The 16,457-nt window shown below is 45.0% G+C and overlaps 1 protein-coding gene across 5 annotated transcripts in view; it reads left to right on the top strand.

The window, feature by feature from the left end:
• The window catches only part of TNFRSF19 (TNF receptor superfamily member 19), a 93,613-nt gene that overhangs the window by 35,875 nt on the left and 41,281 nt on the right, over window positions 1–16,457 (top strand). For all 5 annotated transcript variants that reach the window (XM_090028800.1, XM_090028831.1, XM_090028794.1 and 2 more), the window contains one exon: window positions 13,299–13,477. In XM_090028800.1, coding sequence (XP_089884926.1) covers window positions 13,299–13,477 — 179 coding nt within the window. The remainder of the gene's footprint in view (window positions 1–13,298; window positions 13,478–16,457) is intronic.

The raw sequence follows: 16,457 nt of genomic DNA, 5'->3' as shown, positions 1-16,457 counted from the left end.
GGATGAGGGGGCAGGTTTAGGGCCAGGTTTAATTGCAGTAGCAGAGGCCTTGCTTCCAAGGGCTCTGATTGCTGCGGAAAAGCCCATGCTCTCCCCATCCTCAACCTGACTGGAAGAGGCAGGAACAGCAGGTAGCCCTGGCACCAGATAGGGGAGACATGTTTGCTCCTCTGCATGTGTGTTCTTTCCCTCCATCCCAGCCCCCAGTGCCCCAGTTTTCCCACCTGGAAAAGCAAAAAATTCCTCCCGTACCTGGTGCCAGCGCCATCTGCTGAGGCAGACCTCAGGCACTCCCAACCCCCATGCCCCAATTTTGTCAACAGCAAACAGCCCCTCCCTTATCAATCCCCAAGCTCTCTCCTCCCCCTGTACCTTTTATGACCCCCTTCACCACTCCCCTGGGTTACTAGGCTTTTGCTTTTGGCTGCAAAATGTTTTCCCCAGCCTGCAGCAGCCATCTTGTTGCAACAAAATGCCATGATATTGCCACTTGCTGGGGAAGTGAAAATCACTTAATTTTGTGGTTTTCATGAAAAATGTGAAATCATGATTTAAACCAGGCCCTACCTATAGCATCCTTTTTGGCAGTAGGAACATTTGAAATACTGTATGAACTACTATATTTACTCAAATATAAGGCAAGGTTTGTTCCCCCAATCAGCATGGGAGTGGGGAGACCCTCGGCTTATATTCCCATACAAAGTGGAGGGGGGAGCAGGTGGCTGCTGCAGCTCTGACTCTGGCCTTGAGCCTGGGTTGGGGCTAGAGTCAGGCCCACACCAGGCCCTTAGCTGCCTCCTACACCCCACCTCTGCTTCCCCACTGCAGCTTCTGCCCCTGGGCCCAACCTACTTCCCTCCCTCTTACTGTCCAGAACAGCTTGGCTCCAGTTCTTGCTGGTGTCTTTCTTGGATATGGGTCATAAGGAAACTCCTTTCCTTGCTTAGCCAATCACCAGCACCAACACTGGTGCATCGTCTGCCTAGCCAGTCAGCAGGGCTGGCACTGATGCATGGCCATGCAAGGGCTGAGCTTTCGTATGCTGTGCTCCAAGATGGAGCACCCCTAGCAGCATCTGATGATGGCGGGGAGGGGGTTAGAAAAGGGAAGGGGCAGAGACTGGGGGGAGTGGTGGAGAGAAAAGCAGAAGTTGTGGGGAGGTGGGGGTGGAGAGTGCAGGGGGCAGCAGGGCAGGAAGGCTGTAGGGGGAAGAAATGGGCATGACAAGGGAGCTGTCTGACCCCCCTCCCACTGCTTTACCTGCTGTATCAGTGGGGAGGTGGGATTTAAGATACTTTCCAATGCTTAGATTCTATACCTGGAAAATTATAACAAATGTAATAATAATACTAAAAAAATAATAAAAATAATAAAAAAAAAAAAAAAAAAGCCTTATATTCAGGGTTGTCTTTTATTTGAGTAAATATGGTAGTATTTAATACTGATGGTTCCGTTTTTAGTAGTAACATTTTTTTTTACATCTTAAGCAAATAAGTTCAGTAGTTTTTGGTATTCTTGCACTAATATCTCGGGGGTAGATGGGAAAAGGAACTAAAGCCTTTTCATAATGACTTTTGTTATTATTTTTCTTCACATTGTGTTTCGTAAGTGTAGTTTTTTATGTTGACATGTTTTGGTTGGGTTTTTTTTGTTCTGGTTATTAAAAATACTGCTGAGGCTGATGATACCTGTGGAGCCTTAAGCCACTAAAAACTTATCTAGCGCTTATCAAACATTTAAAATCCATACTCTTAAGGCAGAAAAACAACAGGAGGTTTTCTGTGTCTGAAATGGGTTGTGACTTGCCTTTTGAAAAGGAATTGTTTTAAATGTAGTTCTGTGTTATTTAAGTATCAGTTTGTCACTGACTTGGTAGAAAATAAAGAATTATGCTAAATAAGTTATTGATGCATCTCTGTTTTGGTGGCAAGCTGACAAACTTTTTTTTCCCTGCAAAAAGTTGCAAATGTCAACATTTGGCCTCATCTCATCTCCCTTAAAGATGGAGCTAGGGTCTAGAAATCTACAGTTTACCTCTTTACAGTTTACTTCTTTACTGTAAAATATTCTTGTGGTTGAGACCAGCCATGGCAGGATGATAAAGCACAAGGTGGAAGAGGTCACCTTGCAGCACTTGGAAGCTAAAGCCCCTCCTTGACTTACCTAGGTAACTTTATTAAATAAACCTAGTCTTTTATATGATTCAAATTGTAGCAAGTGACTCTTAACACAAAGTACATTTAGTGACAGTGTTGCATCAGGACAAAAACCATCCACCTAAAACTTTAAATTCAAAGTATGGCTATTAGAAATTAAAGAGAATATCGTGCAATCCAGGCCACTTACACAGTGCTGTCAGCAGATCACTCCAGCATTCCCCTGTGGCTTTTACTTAAATGAAAAAGCAATATGCACATCAGCTTCATCAAGCCTACACTATAATGCAAAACTTTACCTGCAGTCTTACATTCTCATGTATCAGCAAATCAGCTTGTTTGATTGTTATGCATTCCAACTATTTGGGAAACTAACCTTGGGCATTGCCAAGGTAACTATCAGGTTTTGCTGGAAATACTTTGAATGCGTCCACACTCAAAGCTTCCCTGTACCAGCCAAGACAGCCTTTTTGCTAACTATAACACCACCCCTTCTAGGTGAGATTTGGCACCCTTTGGGAGCCAGAACAATTATGTGTAATCACTCTCTGGTCCTATGCTAGCTTTAGCAGTCTCATCTGCAGCTAGTGCAGGGGTGAGAAAAATATGGCCCACAGACCAGACCTGGCCCACCAACTGATTGTATATGGCCACTGATCCACAAGTTGGAAAGTCATAGGTTCTGGCCTGCAGGGAGCTGACTGCTGTGACTGTTGCATTGTGCCAGGTGGGCGGGTATATCCCAACTCCATCTGCAGCTTCCACCAGCTCCCATGCCACACACTGGAAACAGCTCTGCGTGTGCACTGGCATCAGCTGTGGATGCTTCCTGCAGGTTCCCACTGGGGCATGGGCAACTGCCCAGGACCACTGCTGACACGCTGATGAAGTAGCATCACCTGCGGACCCAGGCAGATGCCCCAATCTCCAGCGGGAACCTGTCAGCTGCATCCACAGCTGATGCCAGTGCCTACCCAGCCCTGCTTGTGATGTATGGGCCAGGAGCTAGCATAAGCTGTGGGGATTTACTGTATGTGCAGGACTCTTCAGGGGTGGGAGGGTATGGAGGTGGCCTTGCCCTTGATAAGGATGATGGCCAGAGCTGGGCACTGGGAAAAAGCAGGACCTGGTAGCGGGCACACTCACCCCTGCCAGGTCCCTTTTGGCTGCGGCTGCAGTGAAGGTCCTCCCCATCACCACCACCACCACCAGTGTGGCTGATGGGGCAGTAGTGGTGGTGGTGATGGTCGTGGCAGTGGACAGGAACTACAACACAGCCCTGGCACAGGCTCTGGGTGGCTGCAGACAGAAGAGTCCTGGAAGTGGCAAGTGCACCTGCTACTGGGTCCTGCTTTTTTCTGGCACCCAGCAATGGCCTCCACTACTCATTGTGGCCAGGGCTGCCTCTCTTCCCTCTCTTCCCTTCCTTCCTGCCCTCCCCACCCAAACCATCCCACACCTACAGTCCGTCCCCATAGCTTGCACCAGATTCTACCCTGTATGCCAGAAGCAGCTCTGGGTGGGCATTGGCATCAGCTGTGGATGCAACTGGCAGGTTCCTGCTGGAGATCAGGGTGTTTGTCCAAGCCCCTCAGGATAGAAGGGTAGGCAGGAGGTGGTGCTGGTGGCATTTGGGGGCCATGGCTGAGCTGCCTATATTAGCTCTCACCCCCACTTGCCTGCAGCCCCATCCCACGCTGGGAGGTTTGGTGAGTTGTTTTGGGTGACCTGGTCCACCACAGCTCCCCAAAACTTCCTATGTGGCCAAAGGTCCAAATAATTGCCCACCCCTGAGTGACTGCCTTCCAGAGTGCACTTCGCTTTCTTTGCTAGCACAGCTCTTTTAGAGTTCCAGAGGCCTTTGGGTGTACATGTGCACTGGTAGCTTGGTCATGGAAGCTGCTGTCTCTTGCCATAACTTCTGCCAGCAGAACAAGGCAGGTAGACAAGACTTGAATGTTATCTAATTTTATTTAAAAATCCTTGTGCATGCTACTAACAATATGAAGTTAAAATTTAAAGGTTGTTTCAGTTAAATTACATTTTGTTTGGTGTTTCTTTCCATTCTGTTTACCAGGAGAGCAAACAATGTTGTTTTCGTACTGTCAGTAGCACAACTTTGGCAGGGGGTGCTGGGGAGTTGGAGCCCCAGCTCCAGGCACCAATTCAGAGGGTATGTTGGAAAGGCAGCTCCCAAAAAGCTTGTGCTGCCACAACAACAGACTGTGTCCAAGTAGCTTGCATTGACATGGCAGCAGGAGGAGGTAGGCACTTATTTCCCTTCCCTCCCCCCACTGTTGCTCAGGCCACCAAAATTTTTAAGTTCCACCTCTGATTACCATTCATGATGAAACGGCCTGCTTCATTTTCTGATGTTCCTCCCTGACTGCAGCGTTTGTCCAGGAGTCATGAGATACTATTATAATTATAATATTTTAAAGTATTTTTAAAGTCATTTTATAAATTTTAATAAGCCTTCCCTCCCCCATCAGGCAGGCAGAATGGAGACCTTCAACCTGGGAGGACTGGCACAGCCCCCACAGCCCTCCCGGGGTTGCGGGCCCCTGATCTGCCTGCTGGATGTGAGAAGCTGTTTCAAGCTTCCCCATTATAGCCTATGGACAAAACTTTGAAACAGCATCATTGTTTTGATTAAACGAAATAGTAGTTTCAAATCGAAATGAAATTCAAAACAAAACACTGTTCCATCAAAACCTCGAAATGGAAGTAAAAATGGAGCATTGCCATTTCACACAGCCCTAATAGGCAAGTCCAACAGTCTCTCTACATCTCATTTGCCCATCTGTATTAAGTCTGCTAGGGTTACTTTGAGAATAAATACTTTAAAAATTGTAGTCCTCAGATGCCATGGTGGTGAGGGCCTAGAAGCACCTGAGAAGATTGCCTTGTATTTTATTTTTATTGGGGTGCACAAATTTCCTTGATTTCAGGGGCTTTTTTCTTTCTTTCAGATTTTTGTGGGGAAGGGAAGGTTAATGACAGTGCCTTCTCTTCCCATCGCCCTTTGCTATTTATCTTTGTCAGCCCTTTTGCTGGTGGTTGCAGTGAAAAAGGGAGATGGGAAGTATCTCCAGAGCACCTTTTGTAGTTGGAGAAAGTAGTACTGCATGGTTCTACTGCCTCAGCAAAAGTGAATCTCCTGTAGACTCCATTTCGTTTTTCTGGAGTGAAATCTTGAATCCCATGAGGTGACTTCAGCATATGGGGATAAGAGACACTGTAGAGCTGGTGGAGATTATGCAGCTTTTGCCAGCACAACACCTGTTGCCTGCCAACTTTGTTACTCTCTAGATCACAACGTAAGTTGGCACACATGAAAAACGTATATGTATTAATATAAGATGCACTATTAGTTGTTTATTATTTAGCATTGCAACAAAGAGAGAATGTACTGGGTTTTTCAAAGGGCTTTCAGTCCATCTCCTAAATAGTATCTTTCAGTTTTTGTAGGATTACCATATTTCCAGTTCAGAAAAAGAGGACACCTATCGGGGAGGTGGGGGAGGGTAATATGATTGTAGGTAGAGGGGGCAGTGATATGCCTGTGACCTGCCCCTCACTCCCAAGTCACAGCCTCCCAACCCAGGTTCACAGATTCATAGATGTTCGGGTCAGAAGGGACCTCAGTAGGTCATTGAGTCCGACCCCCTGCCCTGGGCAGGAAAGGGCACTGGGGTCAGATGACCCCAGCTAGGTGCTTGTCCTGTCTCCTCTTGAAGACCCCCAAAGTAGGGGAAAGCACCACCTCCCTTGAAAGCCATACCACCTGCCTTGGAAAGTGTCCCTCACTCCCAACCTGCAGCCCCCCCCCGTGCCTGGTGATACTTCTCATTCCTGACCCACAGCCCACTGCTCCCCCCAGCCCTGCCAGTGCCACTCACTCCCAACCTGTCACCCTCTGTTCCTCCCCAGCCCTGCTGCCTATGCAGCTCCCTGCTGCACTCAAAGAACCTCCCCAGCCCCTTCCAACACTGGAGGGGCAGGCACCTCCCCTGCTTCCCTGCCCTACTGCACCCCAGTGCTAGCAGACATCTGCCCCCTTTGCACATTCATCCCGTTACACAACACGCACCCTCCCCCCCCAACAGTGCCCTGGCCCTCCAGCCCACCCCCCCCTCACAAACTTACCTGCCTGCAGCTGCTGGGGTGCACACACAGACGCACATGATGTCCCCATCCTTCAATCACCCTCCCCTACTCCCCCCACCACAAGCAACTCCTTGCTGGGGCAAGTCAGGAATTGCCAGGGAAAATGTTGAGGCTGAAAAGAGCAAAGTTCTGGACATCTCTTGATATTTAAAAAAAACACCAAAATATTGATGGAAGGACCCAAAAAGAGGACATGTCCAGGAAAATCTGGACATATGGTAACCATAGTTTTTGGGATTCAGTTAATTATGCGAATGGATGATAGCTGTTTTGAAGTTCTATCTAATTACAGGCTTAATTATTTTTTGTACATGCCAGCCATTAACCTATCCCAGATCCTATGTATACATTAATTATGTTCATGTAAATGAATGTCAGAGATTATACATACAAAATCACTGGCATAAAATTAGTAGAGATGTGTAAGAAAAAAATTAGAGATATGTAAATTTTCCTGGGCAGAAACCTTCTCTTTGTATTTGCTTATAAAACACCTGAGAAGCTTTACTGGACTGTGTTAGTAGTGGTCATTAAGACATGAATATATCTATATTGCCTTAATCAGCTGCATTAGGCCAAATTCATAGAAACAGAAAATTAGGGTTGGAAGGGACCTCTGGAGGTCATCTAGTCCAACCTTCTGCTGAAAGAAGGACCATCCGCAACTATTATCATCCCAGCCAAGGCTTTGTCTAGCTGGATCTTAAAAACCTCCAAGGATGGAGATTCCACAACCTCTCTGAATAACCTCTTCTAGTAGTTTACTACCTTCCTAGTAAGAGTTTTTCCTAATATCTAACCTAAACTTCCCTTTCTGCAACTTGAAACCATTGCTCCTTGTCATGTCTGGTGGAATGAGGAATAGCTCATTGAAAATCAGTGGGTGTGTCTATACATGCTATTAATGTGCAGCAATAAACTCCAGTGCATATCACGCTGGAGTTTATTGCTCCCAGGTGCCATGTTTGAACATGCAACCAGAACTCCCATACATTGAGCCAGTTTGGAGCAGCCCCAGCTGTCAGGGTACCTGGGGGTCAGTCTGCTAGCCCAGGTCTGCTCCAGTCCGACTCAGCATGCTGCAGAGGGGCTGACTGGGGCGTGAGGGTGCTCCAGTGTTGGGCTAGCAAGCAGGCAGCCCTCACACTGAAGCATCTTTGTGCCCCAGTCAGCCATTCACACGTGTTGCTGTGCACTAAAAAGCTCCACCGTAGGGTAGTACTTCTATTTACAAGTACTACCCTATGGTGGGGTTTATTAGTTTACTGCAGCCTAATAGGGCTGCCTGTGTAGACACCCAGACATTTACTGCGAAGAGCTAGTGAGTTAGCAGTAGCCATGGAGGAACTTGATGGATTACTTTATTTACCTAAATCCAAGATGACTTTGAATTTAAGATGACTTCCCAGGAAGTAGATTATATGCAAGTAGAATTTATAAACTTGTTGTAATTTTCCAAGTATAGAATCTAATTATTGAGTTGCAATCTTAAATTCACTGTCCTCCTTCCTCCTCCCCCTCCCATTGCTGCAGCAATGAAAGCTGTAGCGGGGGCATGCGATCAGTAGGCATGCAGTCACCTTTGATCCCTACACCCCCTCCCACAGCCTCTGCCCCTCACCTACTTCTATGCAACCTCTGCCTCCACCCCTCCAGTATTCTGGTGCTTACTATTTGCATGCCTCTGGCTCTGACTAGTTCCAGGTCTGGTTCTGGCTCTGTTCCTGGGCACGCAGCACATGGAAGCTTTGGCCCTTGCTTGACCACACTCAGGCCTGAAGTCCGAGCCGCAACAGCCACGCTTCCCAATGTCCTAACTTATACTTGTGTGTGTATCCCTGTATATTCTACTGTGGTATCATGGATAGCTTTGATGGTAGAATTTAGCTAATGAGACATTTTGATAAGATGTCTTGATAGGAAACATTATGAGAAATAAAGACAATTGGAGAACTCCAGTACAAAGTAATACTTTTATACCCATTTGCTACTAGTTTTCATAGGTTTAGAGCCTTGCAGGAGGAGGAGGATGGGCTTAAATATAAGTAGCCATAAAGTTGGGAGGGGGGTGTCACAGGGTCACGCAGGTGCCCTGTTCCTATGAAGGAATAAGGGCTGCTGAAGCTCCCTGAGACAGCACAGGTGGTGGTTGCCAGAGCAACCAGGCTGGTCACATGGCCAGAAGGGGGCAGGGCCAGGCCTTTATAAACAGCCCAGGCCGGAGCCTTAGTTAGCAGTTCCCTTCTGGCAGCCTGAGGTGCAGGAGCTCTGCACGAGAGCTGAGCAGAGCAGAACTGATTGTTGCAGCCCGACCACCCAAGTGGCTATAGCATGGTGAGGGTGGAGAGGACCCTGACTGAGAGGCCTTTGCGAGAGAGCCAGGTGGGCTTAGATCTTATGGTATAGCCAGGAGGCTTATCGTTGTATTTCAGCTGTTTGGCTTATGGTTCTGTTTAGTTACTGTTAGACCGGAGGACCGGGTGAGGCTGTAGGGGTGTGAGGAGGCCTCACAGGGGCTCCCCAGCAGCTTGGAGGTTCCTGGTGCCTTGTGTGGGCACATGAGTGGTGCTTGGGAAGGCCCAGCTGTTCAATGTTGAGGCGGCACAGAGGGTAGCCTTGTATGGGCAATAGTCAGAGGCCCGAGCAGGGCAGAGGACCCCGGCCAAGGGTCCTAGCACCAGAGTGAAGCCTGTAGGGGCTTGTGTTGGGCTTCAGGTGTGGGAGCCACACAAGTGAAGCCTAGGGTAGGTGCTGTAAAGGCGACTAGCCCGGTGAGGCCAAGTCAGCGGCTATATAGAGCCCAGAGACGGTGACAAGCCGTAGGAGCAGGCACATATTTAAGAGAGGCCCCAGGCGGGGCACGTGTAGAGGAAGAAACCTCAAGAAGAGGGGCGTATGGTTGACCAACCCCCCGAGAGGTTACGGACAGGAAGGAGCCCCAGAGAGGCTCCACTGCAGTGAGAACCTCGAGGGGCCAAAGGGGCCAGGTAAGGCTCCAGCCGCCTGAGCCTAATTGGATACAGATTGTTAACCAGAGCTCAGAGGGGCCAGGTAAGGCTCCGGCCGCCTGAGCCTAATTTGGATACAGATTGGGGGTACAAACCCAGAGGGGCTAGGTAAGGCTTAGGCCGCTGGCCCAGTGGGGAAGAATACCATTAGTAAGCCCGGTAGGGCTAATCAGTTGTAAGGGGCGCCAGCTGCGTGACAAGCCCAGGGGCGCCAGGGAAGGGGCATTGGTTGCGTGCCAGGCCCAAGGGAGCTGGGCAAGGCACAGGTAGCAATTGGACCTGATAATGTCCGGAAGAGCTGTGAGGCTTGGGGCGTGCTAAAGGGGAGGTAGGAGGCACGCATTGCCCATAAGGCTGGGGTACACCGAGTCACCTCATAGGGAATGGGGGATAGTTAAGCATAACACCGTGTATTAGGGGATCAAAGGCAGCCTCCCTTATAGAACCATATAACAACAAGACGTGGAGGGCGAGATAAGAGGGTGCTGAATTGCCTAATTGGCATGGTAGGGGGCGCTAGTGGGATCGCGGCTGCTCCTAGGCCCCACTCTGTGATGGGGGTGGGTCAATTTCTGATTTTTATGCCCTTACCAGGTAGTTGGGGTCGAAGGAATACCCATTCACTACATAAAGAAGTTTTAGCATCTTTTAAGTTCCTCTTGAATTACTCAGTTTCTTTTCAGATGCTCTCCATATGCTGCCTATTTGGTGGGCTTGTAGGGGGGGGCAAGGAGGAATAATTTTTTTAAAATATGTGAGTGAAGGAGCTACTTGATTTTTTTTTTTTTTCTCTCGAATCTTAAATTTTTAGTAGAATAAATTTTTAAGTTGTTTGGTACTGCCATATTTGGTTTTATCAGTGAGTATTCGAGAGACTAAGAAAGGTGTAGTCATTAGCTTCATCTCAAATCTAGTGTTACAGTTGCTCTAATGGCAAAATACTAGAGGATGCTCTATGCCTTTTTAATGCTCAAAGCCCTTAAAACCTCAGATTTGTACACAGCAGCATTTGTGGCAGAGCCTATACATGAGGGACATAACACAGGGATAAATCTATACGCTACATTGGTTATTGTATATTTCCATTGTTCCTTTTGGGTGGGACTAGCCCTACCCTGAAGTAAAGGCCTATTCCCTTAGAAGAACAAGACCCTACCTTTTGGCCTTGTGGGCTGAATCACTGGTGCAGCGTCAATCTGTAAGCTGGATCCAGTCCATGGGCCCTATCCAGTGCATGGAACTAGGTCCCTGTGGCCCTGGCCGCCCACATGCTAGATCAGACCGTTCACCAGTTGGTGCCCACAGCCCAGCCCTGCATGTCATCTAGCCCTTAGGACTTAGCAGTTTGGTGTGGGGAGCAGTGGCAGTGTTAATTGTCATATATCCCTGCTGCCAAATTTCCAGACCTGTGGGAAGCCCCACTGGACAGATGACATGACTCTATGGGACAGATGGTGAGCATCACTGCTGTCTTAAACGGAGGGTGGGGCCCAGAGACTTGGAGTCCCAGCTGAGTTCAGGATCAACAGATGAAAAGAACAGGGATGGAAGTAAGGCTATAGGGTTAATGTCAATGTTATGGATAGGAATGCCAAGCAGAGCCCTTTGTGCTTCTATATTGTAAGGGAAACTGGTAGTAATCCATATGTCTCAGTTGCCTAACATTCCATTTTAAAAGATTCTTGTAGTCTTCTCTGGGAAATTCTCATATCTCCATTGTTTATATCAGGCCTTTGATATTTTAAACAGGAAATCCCCTTAGGTTGCATAAGTGTAATTTTAGTCCATGAACTCGTATTCTAAATGTTTTGCTGATAGTGTTGATGCCATTTCCCTTCTCATTTGAATGCATAAGGAAAATGTTTGCTCTATAGTGAAGTTATATTCCTTGTACCATCAAAGCAGGAATAGTGCATACAGCAGTAGCTGGAGCTATAGCGTGCTGGCCTGGGCTGCCCAAAGCCTAATAAATCTACAGATCTGGCCTAAGATTTATGCAGTCTATTTTTATATATCACCAGTTTCCTTTTAGGGCAAAACCTTCCTCAACTCTGGGAACAGGAGAGAGAAAAGAGAGCCAGGCTGGATCTCCCCATCTGCCTTCCCCCTGGGCCCGGGAAACCATCTCTTCCTGTGAGAAAACAGCCCTCTTTTATTTCTAGATAATGTAGTTAGCAGTTGGGTTCCTCTAATCTTCCAGTGTGTGTACCAGGGAATATTGTCAAGCTATGCAGGCAGATGGTTGGTAATGAAGGTTCCACCTCCAAGTCCACAATATTTTTCTTGTGGGAATGATATTAGGAGTGATGTCCACAAAGAGGTTGGAGAGATCCAAACTATTCTGATAAAATATTGTATTAATACAGTTATCTGACAGAGAAATATAATTGCCATATCATTTCAGACTTAGTCTGTGCCACTCAGTTATACTGTCTAAGTATGGTAAGTATCAGATGCTTCTAAGAAAGGTGTTGCACAATTCTGACAGGTTAACAACAGGCTTAGGGAAGGAGTTTCTTCCTAACCTGAGGCAATTAGGGTATGTCTGTGTGGAACAAGGCAGTGCAGTACAAAAACAAGATACTGCTTGATTGTAATTGTGTTGCTTTCCTTGCCTCAGCTCCCAAGCTGGGAGCAATATAGCCATAACAGTAAGGTGCTGCATGTCTGCCAGTAAGCTCTGTTCTCTGCTTGCACAGCCATTTTATTTCCAGCATATGGAAAATGAGCACAGCATGGTTCATTACGCTTGCACTGCACTCTATAGACACATGCTTAGCAAGTTATGCCCATAAAAGTGGTTCTCAAGATTTTCAGACTTGAGACGCACCTTGTTAGACTTGCAACACTCCTTGGAAAATGCCAGGTTTTAGTTTTCACTCTCTTTTTTGACTGCGGAAAAAATAGAACAGCAGTTCCTCTGCTGCATAGAATTCAGAGCAACCATAACAAGTCAAATAGGAATCCATAGTGTTAAAAACATTCTGAATTTTTTGGGTTTATCCTTTGAATCATGTAGGTGTTTGCACAGCTAACAGAACTAATGTTGTGCATCACCCCATGACATCATTTAAAAAGGATCTTGCACCTTTCCACAGACAGCACCCTGGCTGAGAAGCGCTATCCTAAGACATCAGATTGCTATTTCTTATATGTTTCTGTACCAGCTCGTGAAACTTCACTCATTTTTCTTATAAATGCCAAATGTCATCATCTTTTATTTTTTTGTATCTCCCTCATGTAAAAAAAAGTCTCAAGCTTGCTTAATTAAAAACAAGTTAAACAAACTAGATATTGTGGTAAGTGTAATATTCAGACTCATTAGTGTCATCACCTTCCCCTGATTGACAGAGTCCAGTACTTTTCTGGAACTTAAGGAACTATGTTAAGTTGGTGATACTTAAGCTGGTTATGCACTAATAATTTTAGAAACATAAGCATCATTTTCAGGCTTTGTTCTGATGAGTCATTTACCAACTCTGTGTTTTATTTGGTAACAGCTTCTAAGCCTTTGAAGATCTGTGCACCCTCTTTAGCAATTAACTTTGTTCACCCTCACTATGAACCTTAATATCAAAGTGTTCCTTTGCTGTTTTTATAAAGTGCCTTTATACTGCACTCATCCCAGTTTCTGCACATTCACATGACTAGCTTAATTAAAATCAGACAGCTCAATAATTCTACCATAAGCTAGTAATAATGAAGCTGTGGGAGTCCTTGAAGCCCTTTATCATTCAAATGCCCAATGGTTTCTCAAATAAAGTGGATGACTAAGTATGGTTTATAGAAGTAAGGGAGATTATTAGCAGTGAAAGATGCATTTGAACTTGCTGAAAGGATGGCCTTTGTCTCAAGACCTACTCTGAGTAATAATTATGCTAGGTCTTCATTTTATCCCAGCAGTCTCTCCTTATTCACGCTTTCCGTGTTTGAATAGCTTGCTATTTCTTGTTAATCCCTACAGGAATGTGGCTTTGGATATGGGGAGGATGCACAGTGCATGACATGCAGGCCAAACAGATTCAAGGAGGACTGGGGATTTCAGAAGTGCAAGCCTTGTCTGGACTGTGCACTAGTTAACCGATTTCAGAAGACCAACTGCTCTGCCATGAGCAATGCAATATGTGGGGACTGCTTACCAGGGTGAGTCTATTTCTAGAAATAAAAGAAAATTAAAAAAAATAATAATATTAATGGTTGCAAGTTGGTGTTTCTTGGAGAAATGAGTCCATGATTATTTATATGAAGGTCCTAGATTCTGCTCTAATCTAATTTGAATTTTAGTCATGGACTCTGCAAAAGTTTAGGTATGTCTCTGAGCACATTGCTTCACTTTCTATCTGTAAAATTGGGATAATAATACATCTCTTCTATAGGAGTATTTCCTAACATCTATACAGTGCTCCCAAAACGTAATAGAGTTTTAATCCTGGTAGGCTCTTTCACATGTATTATCAACACAGCAAAGTCAAACTATTCTATAGTCTAATTTAAACCTGTCTATTTTGGAAACCCTTATCATTTTCCATCTTAATCCTGAAAATATTTTCTTTTCTAAAAACACTATACATGTTTAATTGTGAAATGTATTGCATCACATGAACTAAATTCTCTGCTCAACATTCACATTGCCTGTTTTCTCATCTCTGACACTCTCCCAAATAAGAAGTACACATTGTTTTGGAAGGCAAAATAACAAGAAAACAATTTTTGCAGTATCATGGCCAACTTTGGGACATAAAGTAACCTGTCTGGAAACATAAATGTCCAGGAAATGTGGCATCTCAGAAGATAGTCTGCATGATACAGCAGGAACTTCCTGGTGTAGCAGGACAGCGACAAGACTAAGTTTCTGACTTTTTTACAAGAACAGTAGTAAGACTGTTACTTCTATGCTGTAAATAGTTCTTTATATAAATTCCTGTCAATAATAATGTTGTTTCCACACCACAAATCTCATCAAGATACTACAGATTATGTGTGGCAAACCACTTGCCTTAAGCCACCTCAGTAGCTACTCCAGGTATAAGCTACAGTGCTCAGCTATAACTACTGCAAATTCCTTAGCAGCTGTGAGAGATTTAATGTAGGACTCTACTTCCTCTTCTTACTGGGGCCAGAGGGATGGAGGAGCCATCTTGGCAGTGTCCATGCGCTTCTATTCTTCACTATTTCTGTTCTAGCAAAGCAGGATCAGCTTCCCTGAGTAAGATGTGTACCCATTTTTGGAGCACCCTGACTTTGTGGAGGGGGGGGAAGTACACACAGTATATGAGTAAATGCAGTATGCAAGTAAGTACAGTGCATTCCTTGACTTGAATGGGATGTCCACATCTGAGGACACAACTTGGTCTTCTGAATATATATATATATATATATATATATATATATATATATATATATATATATATATATATATATATATATATATATATATATATATATATATATATATATATATATATATATATATATATATATATATATATAGGCTTCTTCACAGCATACTCTGCTTTGTTGTCTAAAAGTTTTTAATAGAAATGAGAGCGAATTAGGCCTGAATATTTCTTAGACAATATAAAGTTGATATACACTTCTAGTTCCAACTCCCAAAGCCTTTAGAAATAAGATTTCCTATTTTCTGTAGGATTTGAATAAGTTGTATTACTCAAAGTGTCCATTAGAAAATCTTACCAGGAGCAGAAATAAAACTAAGCCATTTTCTTATATACCACAATACATGCATATGGTACTTTACCAAGTAATAAAGGCGTTGTACCCTTCCACAAGGAACTGACAGCTCACCATGGCAATGTACAGCAAGGAGAAACAAAGTGAGAGAATAGCCATATATAGACATTCAGTTTCTTCTGGGAAAGTCACTGCTGTCCTAGAAAAACCCACATACATATTCAGGATTGTTCTCCCAGACCAAAAATGCCTGCTTTGGGAGAGAAATAACCTGGGAACAGCGAGGGTTAAATCACTCCTGGGAGAGTTGCTCCTGGGAAAGTAAGTGTCTGTCCATATTCACTTCTGAGAGAAGCCACAGCATTTGAGGGTGCTTTGCTTTTGCCTGCCCTGCTCCCTTTTCCCCAGGGAGATGGTATGTTGCTTTTGCTGGACTCTGCTCCAGTTGAGCAGGGAGCAAAACACATGCCCTTCACAATCCCCACATTTTGCTACAGGGAAATGCAGGTTGACCCTGAGCGATCTGAGTCAGCCAATCATGGCTGCCCTGTGCATTGCTGCCATCTGTTTCCAGGCAAACTGAGGAAGCTTCCAAGCATGCTGAAATGTGTGCACAGCACCAACACTGTAAGCTCTCTGCTCTTCAGAGGCTCAGCATTCAAATGTCTGTTCAGACGTCTCTGGGTAAGTTTTTCTACCAGGAGAACAAACCTGGGAGAATTCGCCCAGATCTTTTGAATGTGTGTACGGAGGCAGTGTTGAAAAACAATAGCTACAACAGTGAGAGACTGAACTATGCTTTTTAGTCCCTTGAAGCCAGTTGATTTCAGTGACTTGGATGGGAGCCATAATTACTTACCTATCTTGTTTGTGCCTATCTTCCCCTTCTGTATAGTATAGCTTAAGGCAGTATCTACAGTGGGGTTTGATAAACTTTAACCAGTCATGTTTAAAGCATTCTTCAAAGACTTAATTCTGAGCCCTGATCCTGCAAAAAACTTACACAACTTGCACAACTTTACCCACTGTGAGTAGTTTAATTGAAATCAGTGGAATTACTGCATAATATTGTGGTGTTTACCCTGAATCACAATGCAGCTTGAGGGTTAGTAGGTCTATCATAGATATGATCTTCTCACTCCAGCAAATCCAAGAAAACTCTTGGGAACAAAGGAGATACCTATGTATTGCCTTCATTGACCTGACCAGGACCTTTGACCGTGTGAGCTGAAAAGGCCTCTTCACATTGTTGGAAAAGATTTAGCTGCCCACAAAAATTCCACAGCATAATCTGTTCTTTCCATGATGGAATGCTGGGAACAGTCAGCTCTGATGGATCAACTTCTGAAGCTTTTGAAATTGAAAGCAGAGTTGAGCAGGGCTAGGTCCTTGTTCTAACCCTGTTCAGGATTTTCTTTTCTCTTCTTCCAAT

Source organism: Crocodylus siamensis, chromosome 1, assembly GCF_052110815.1.
Source record: "Crocodylus siamensis isolate JL-2025a chromosome 1, ASM5211081v1, whole genome shotgun sequence".
In the NCBI taxonomy this organism is placed as follows: domain Eukaryota; kingdom Metazoa; phylum Chordata; order Crocodylia; family Crocodylidae; genus Crocodylus; species Crocodylus siamensis.
The sequence above is the reverse complement of the archived record's forward strand: the minus strand, read 5'-3'. Positions and strand labels throughout refer to the sequence as shown.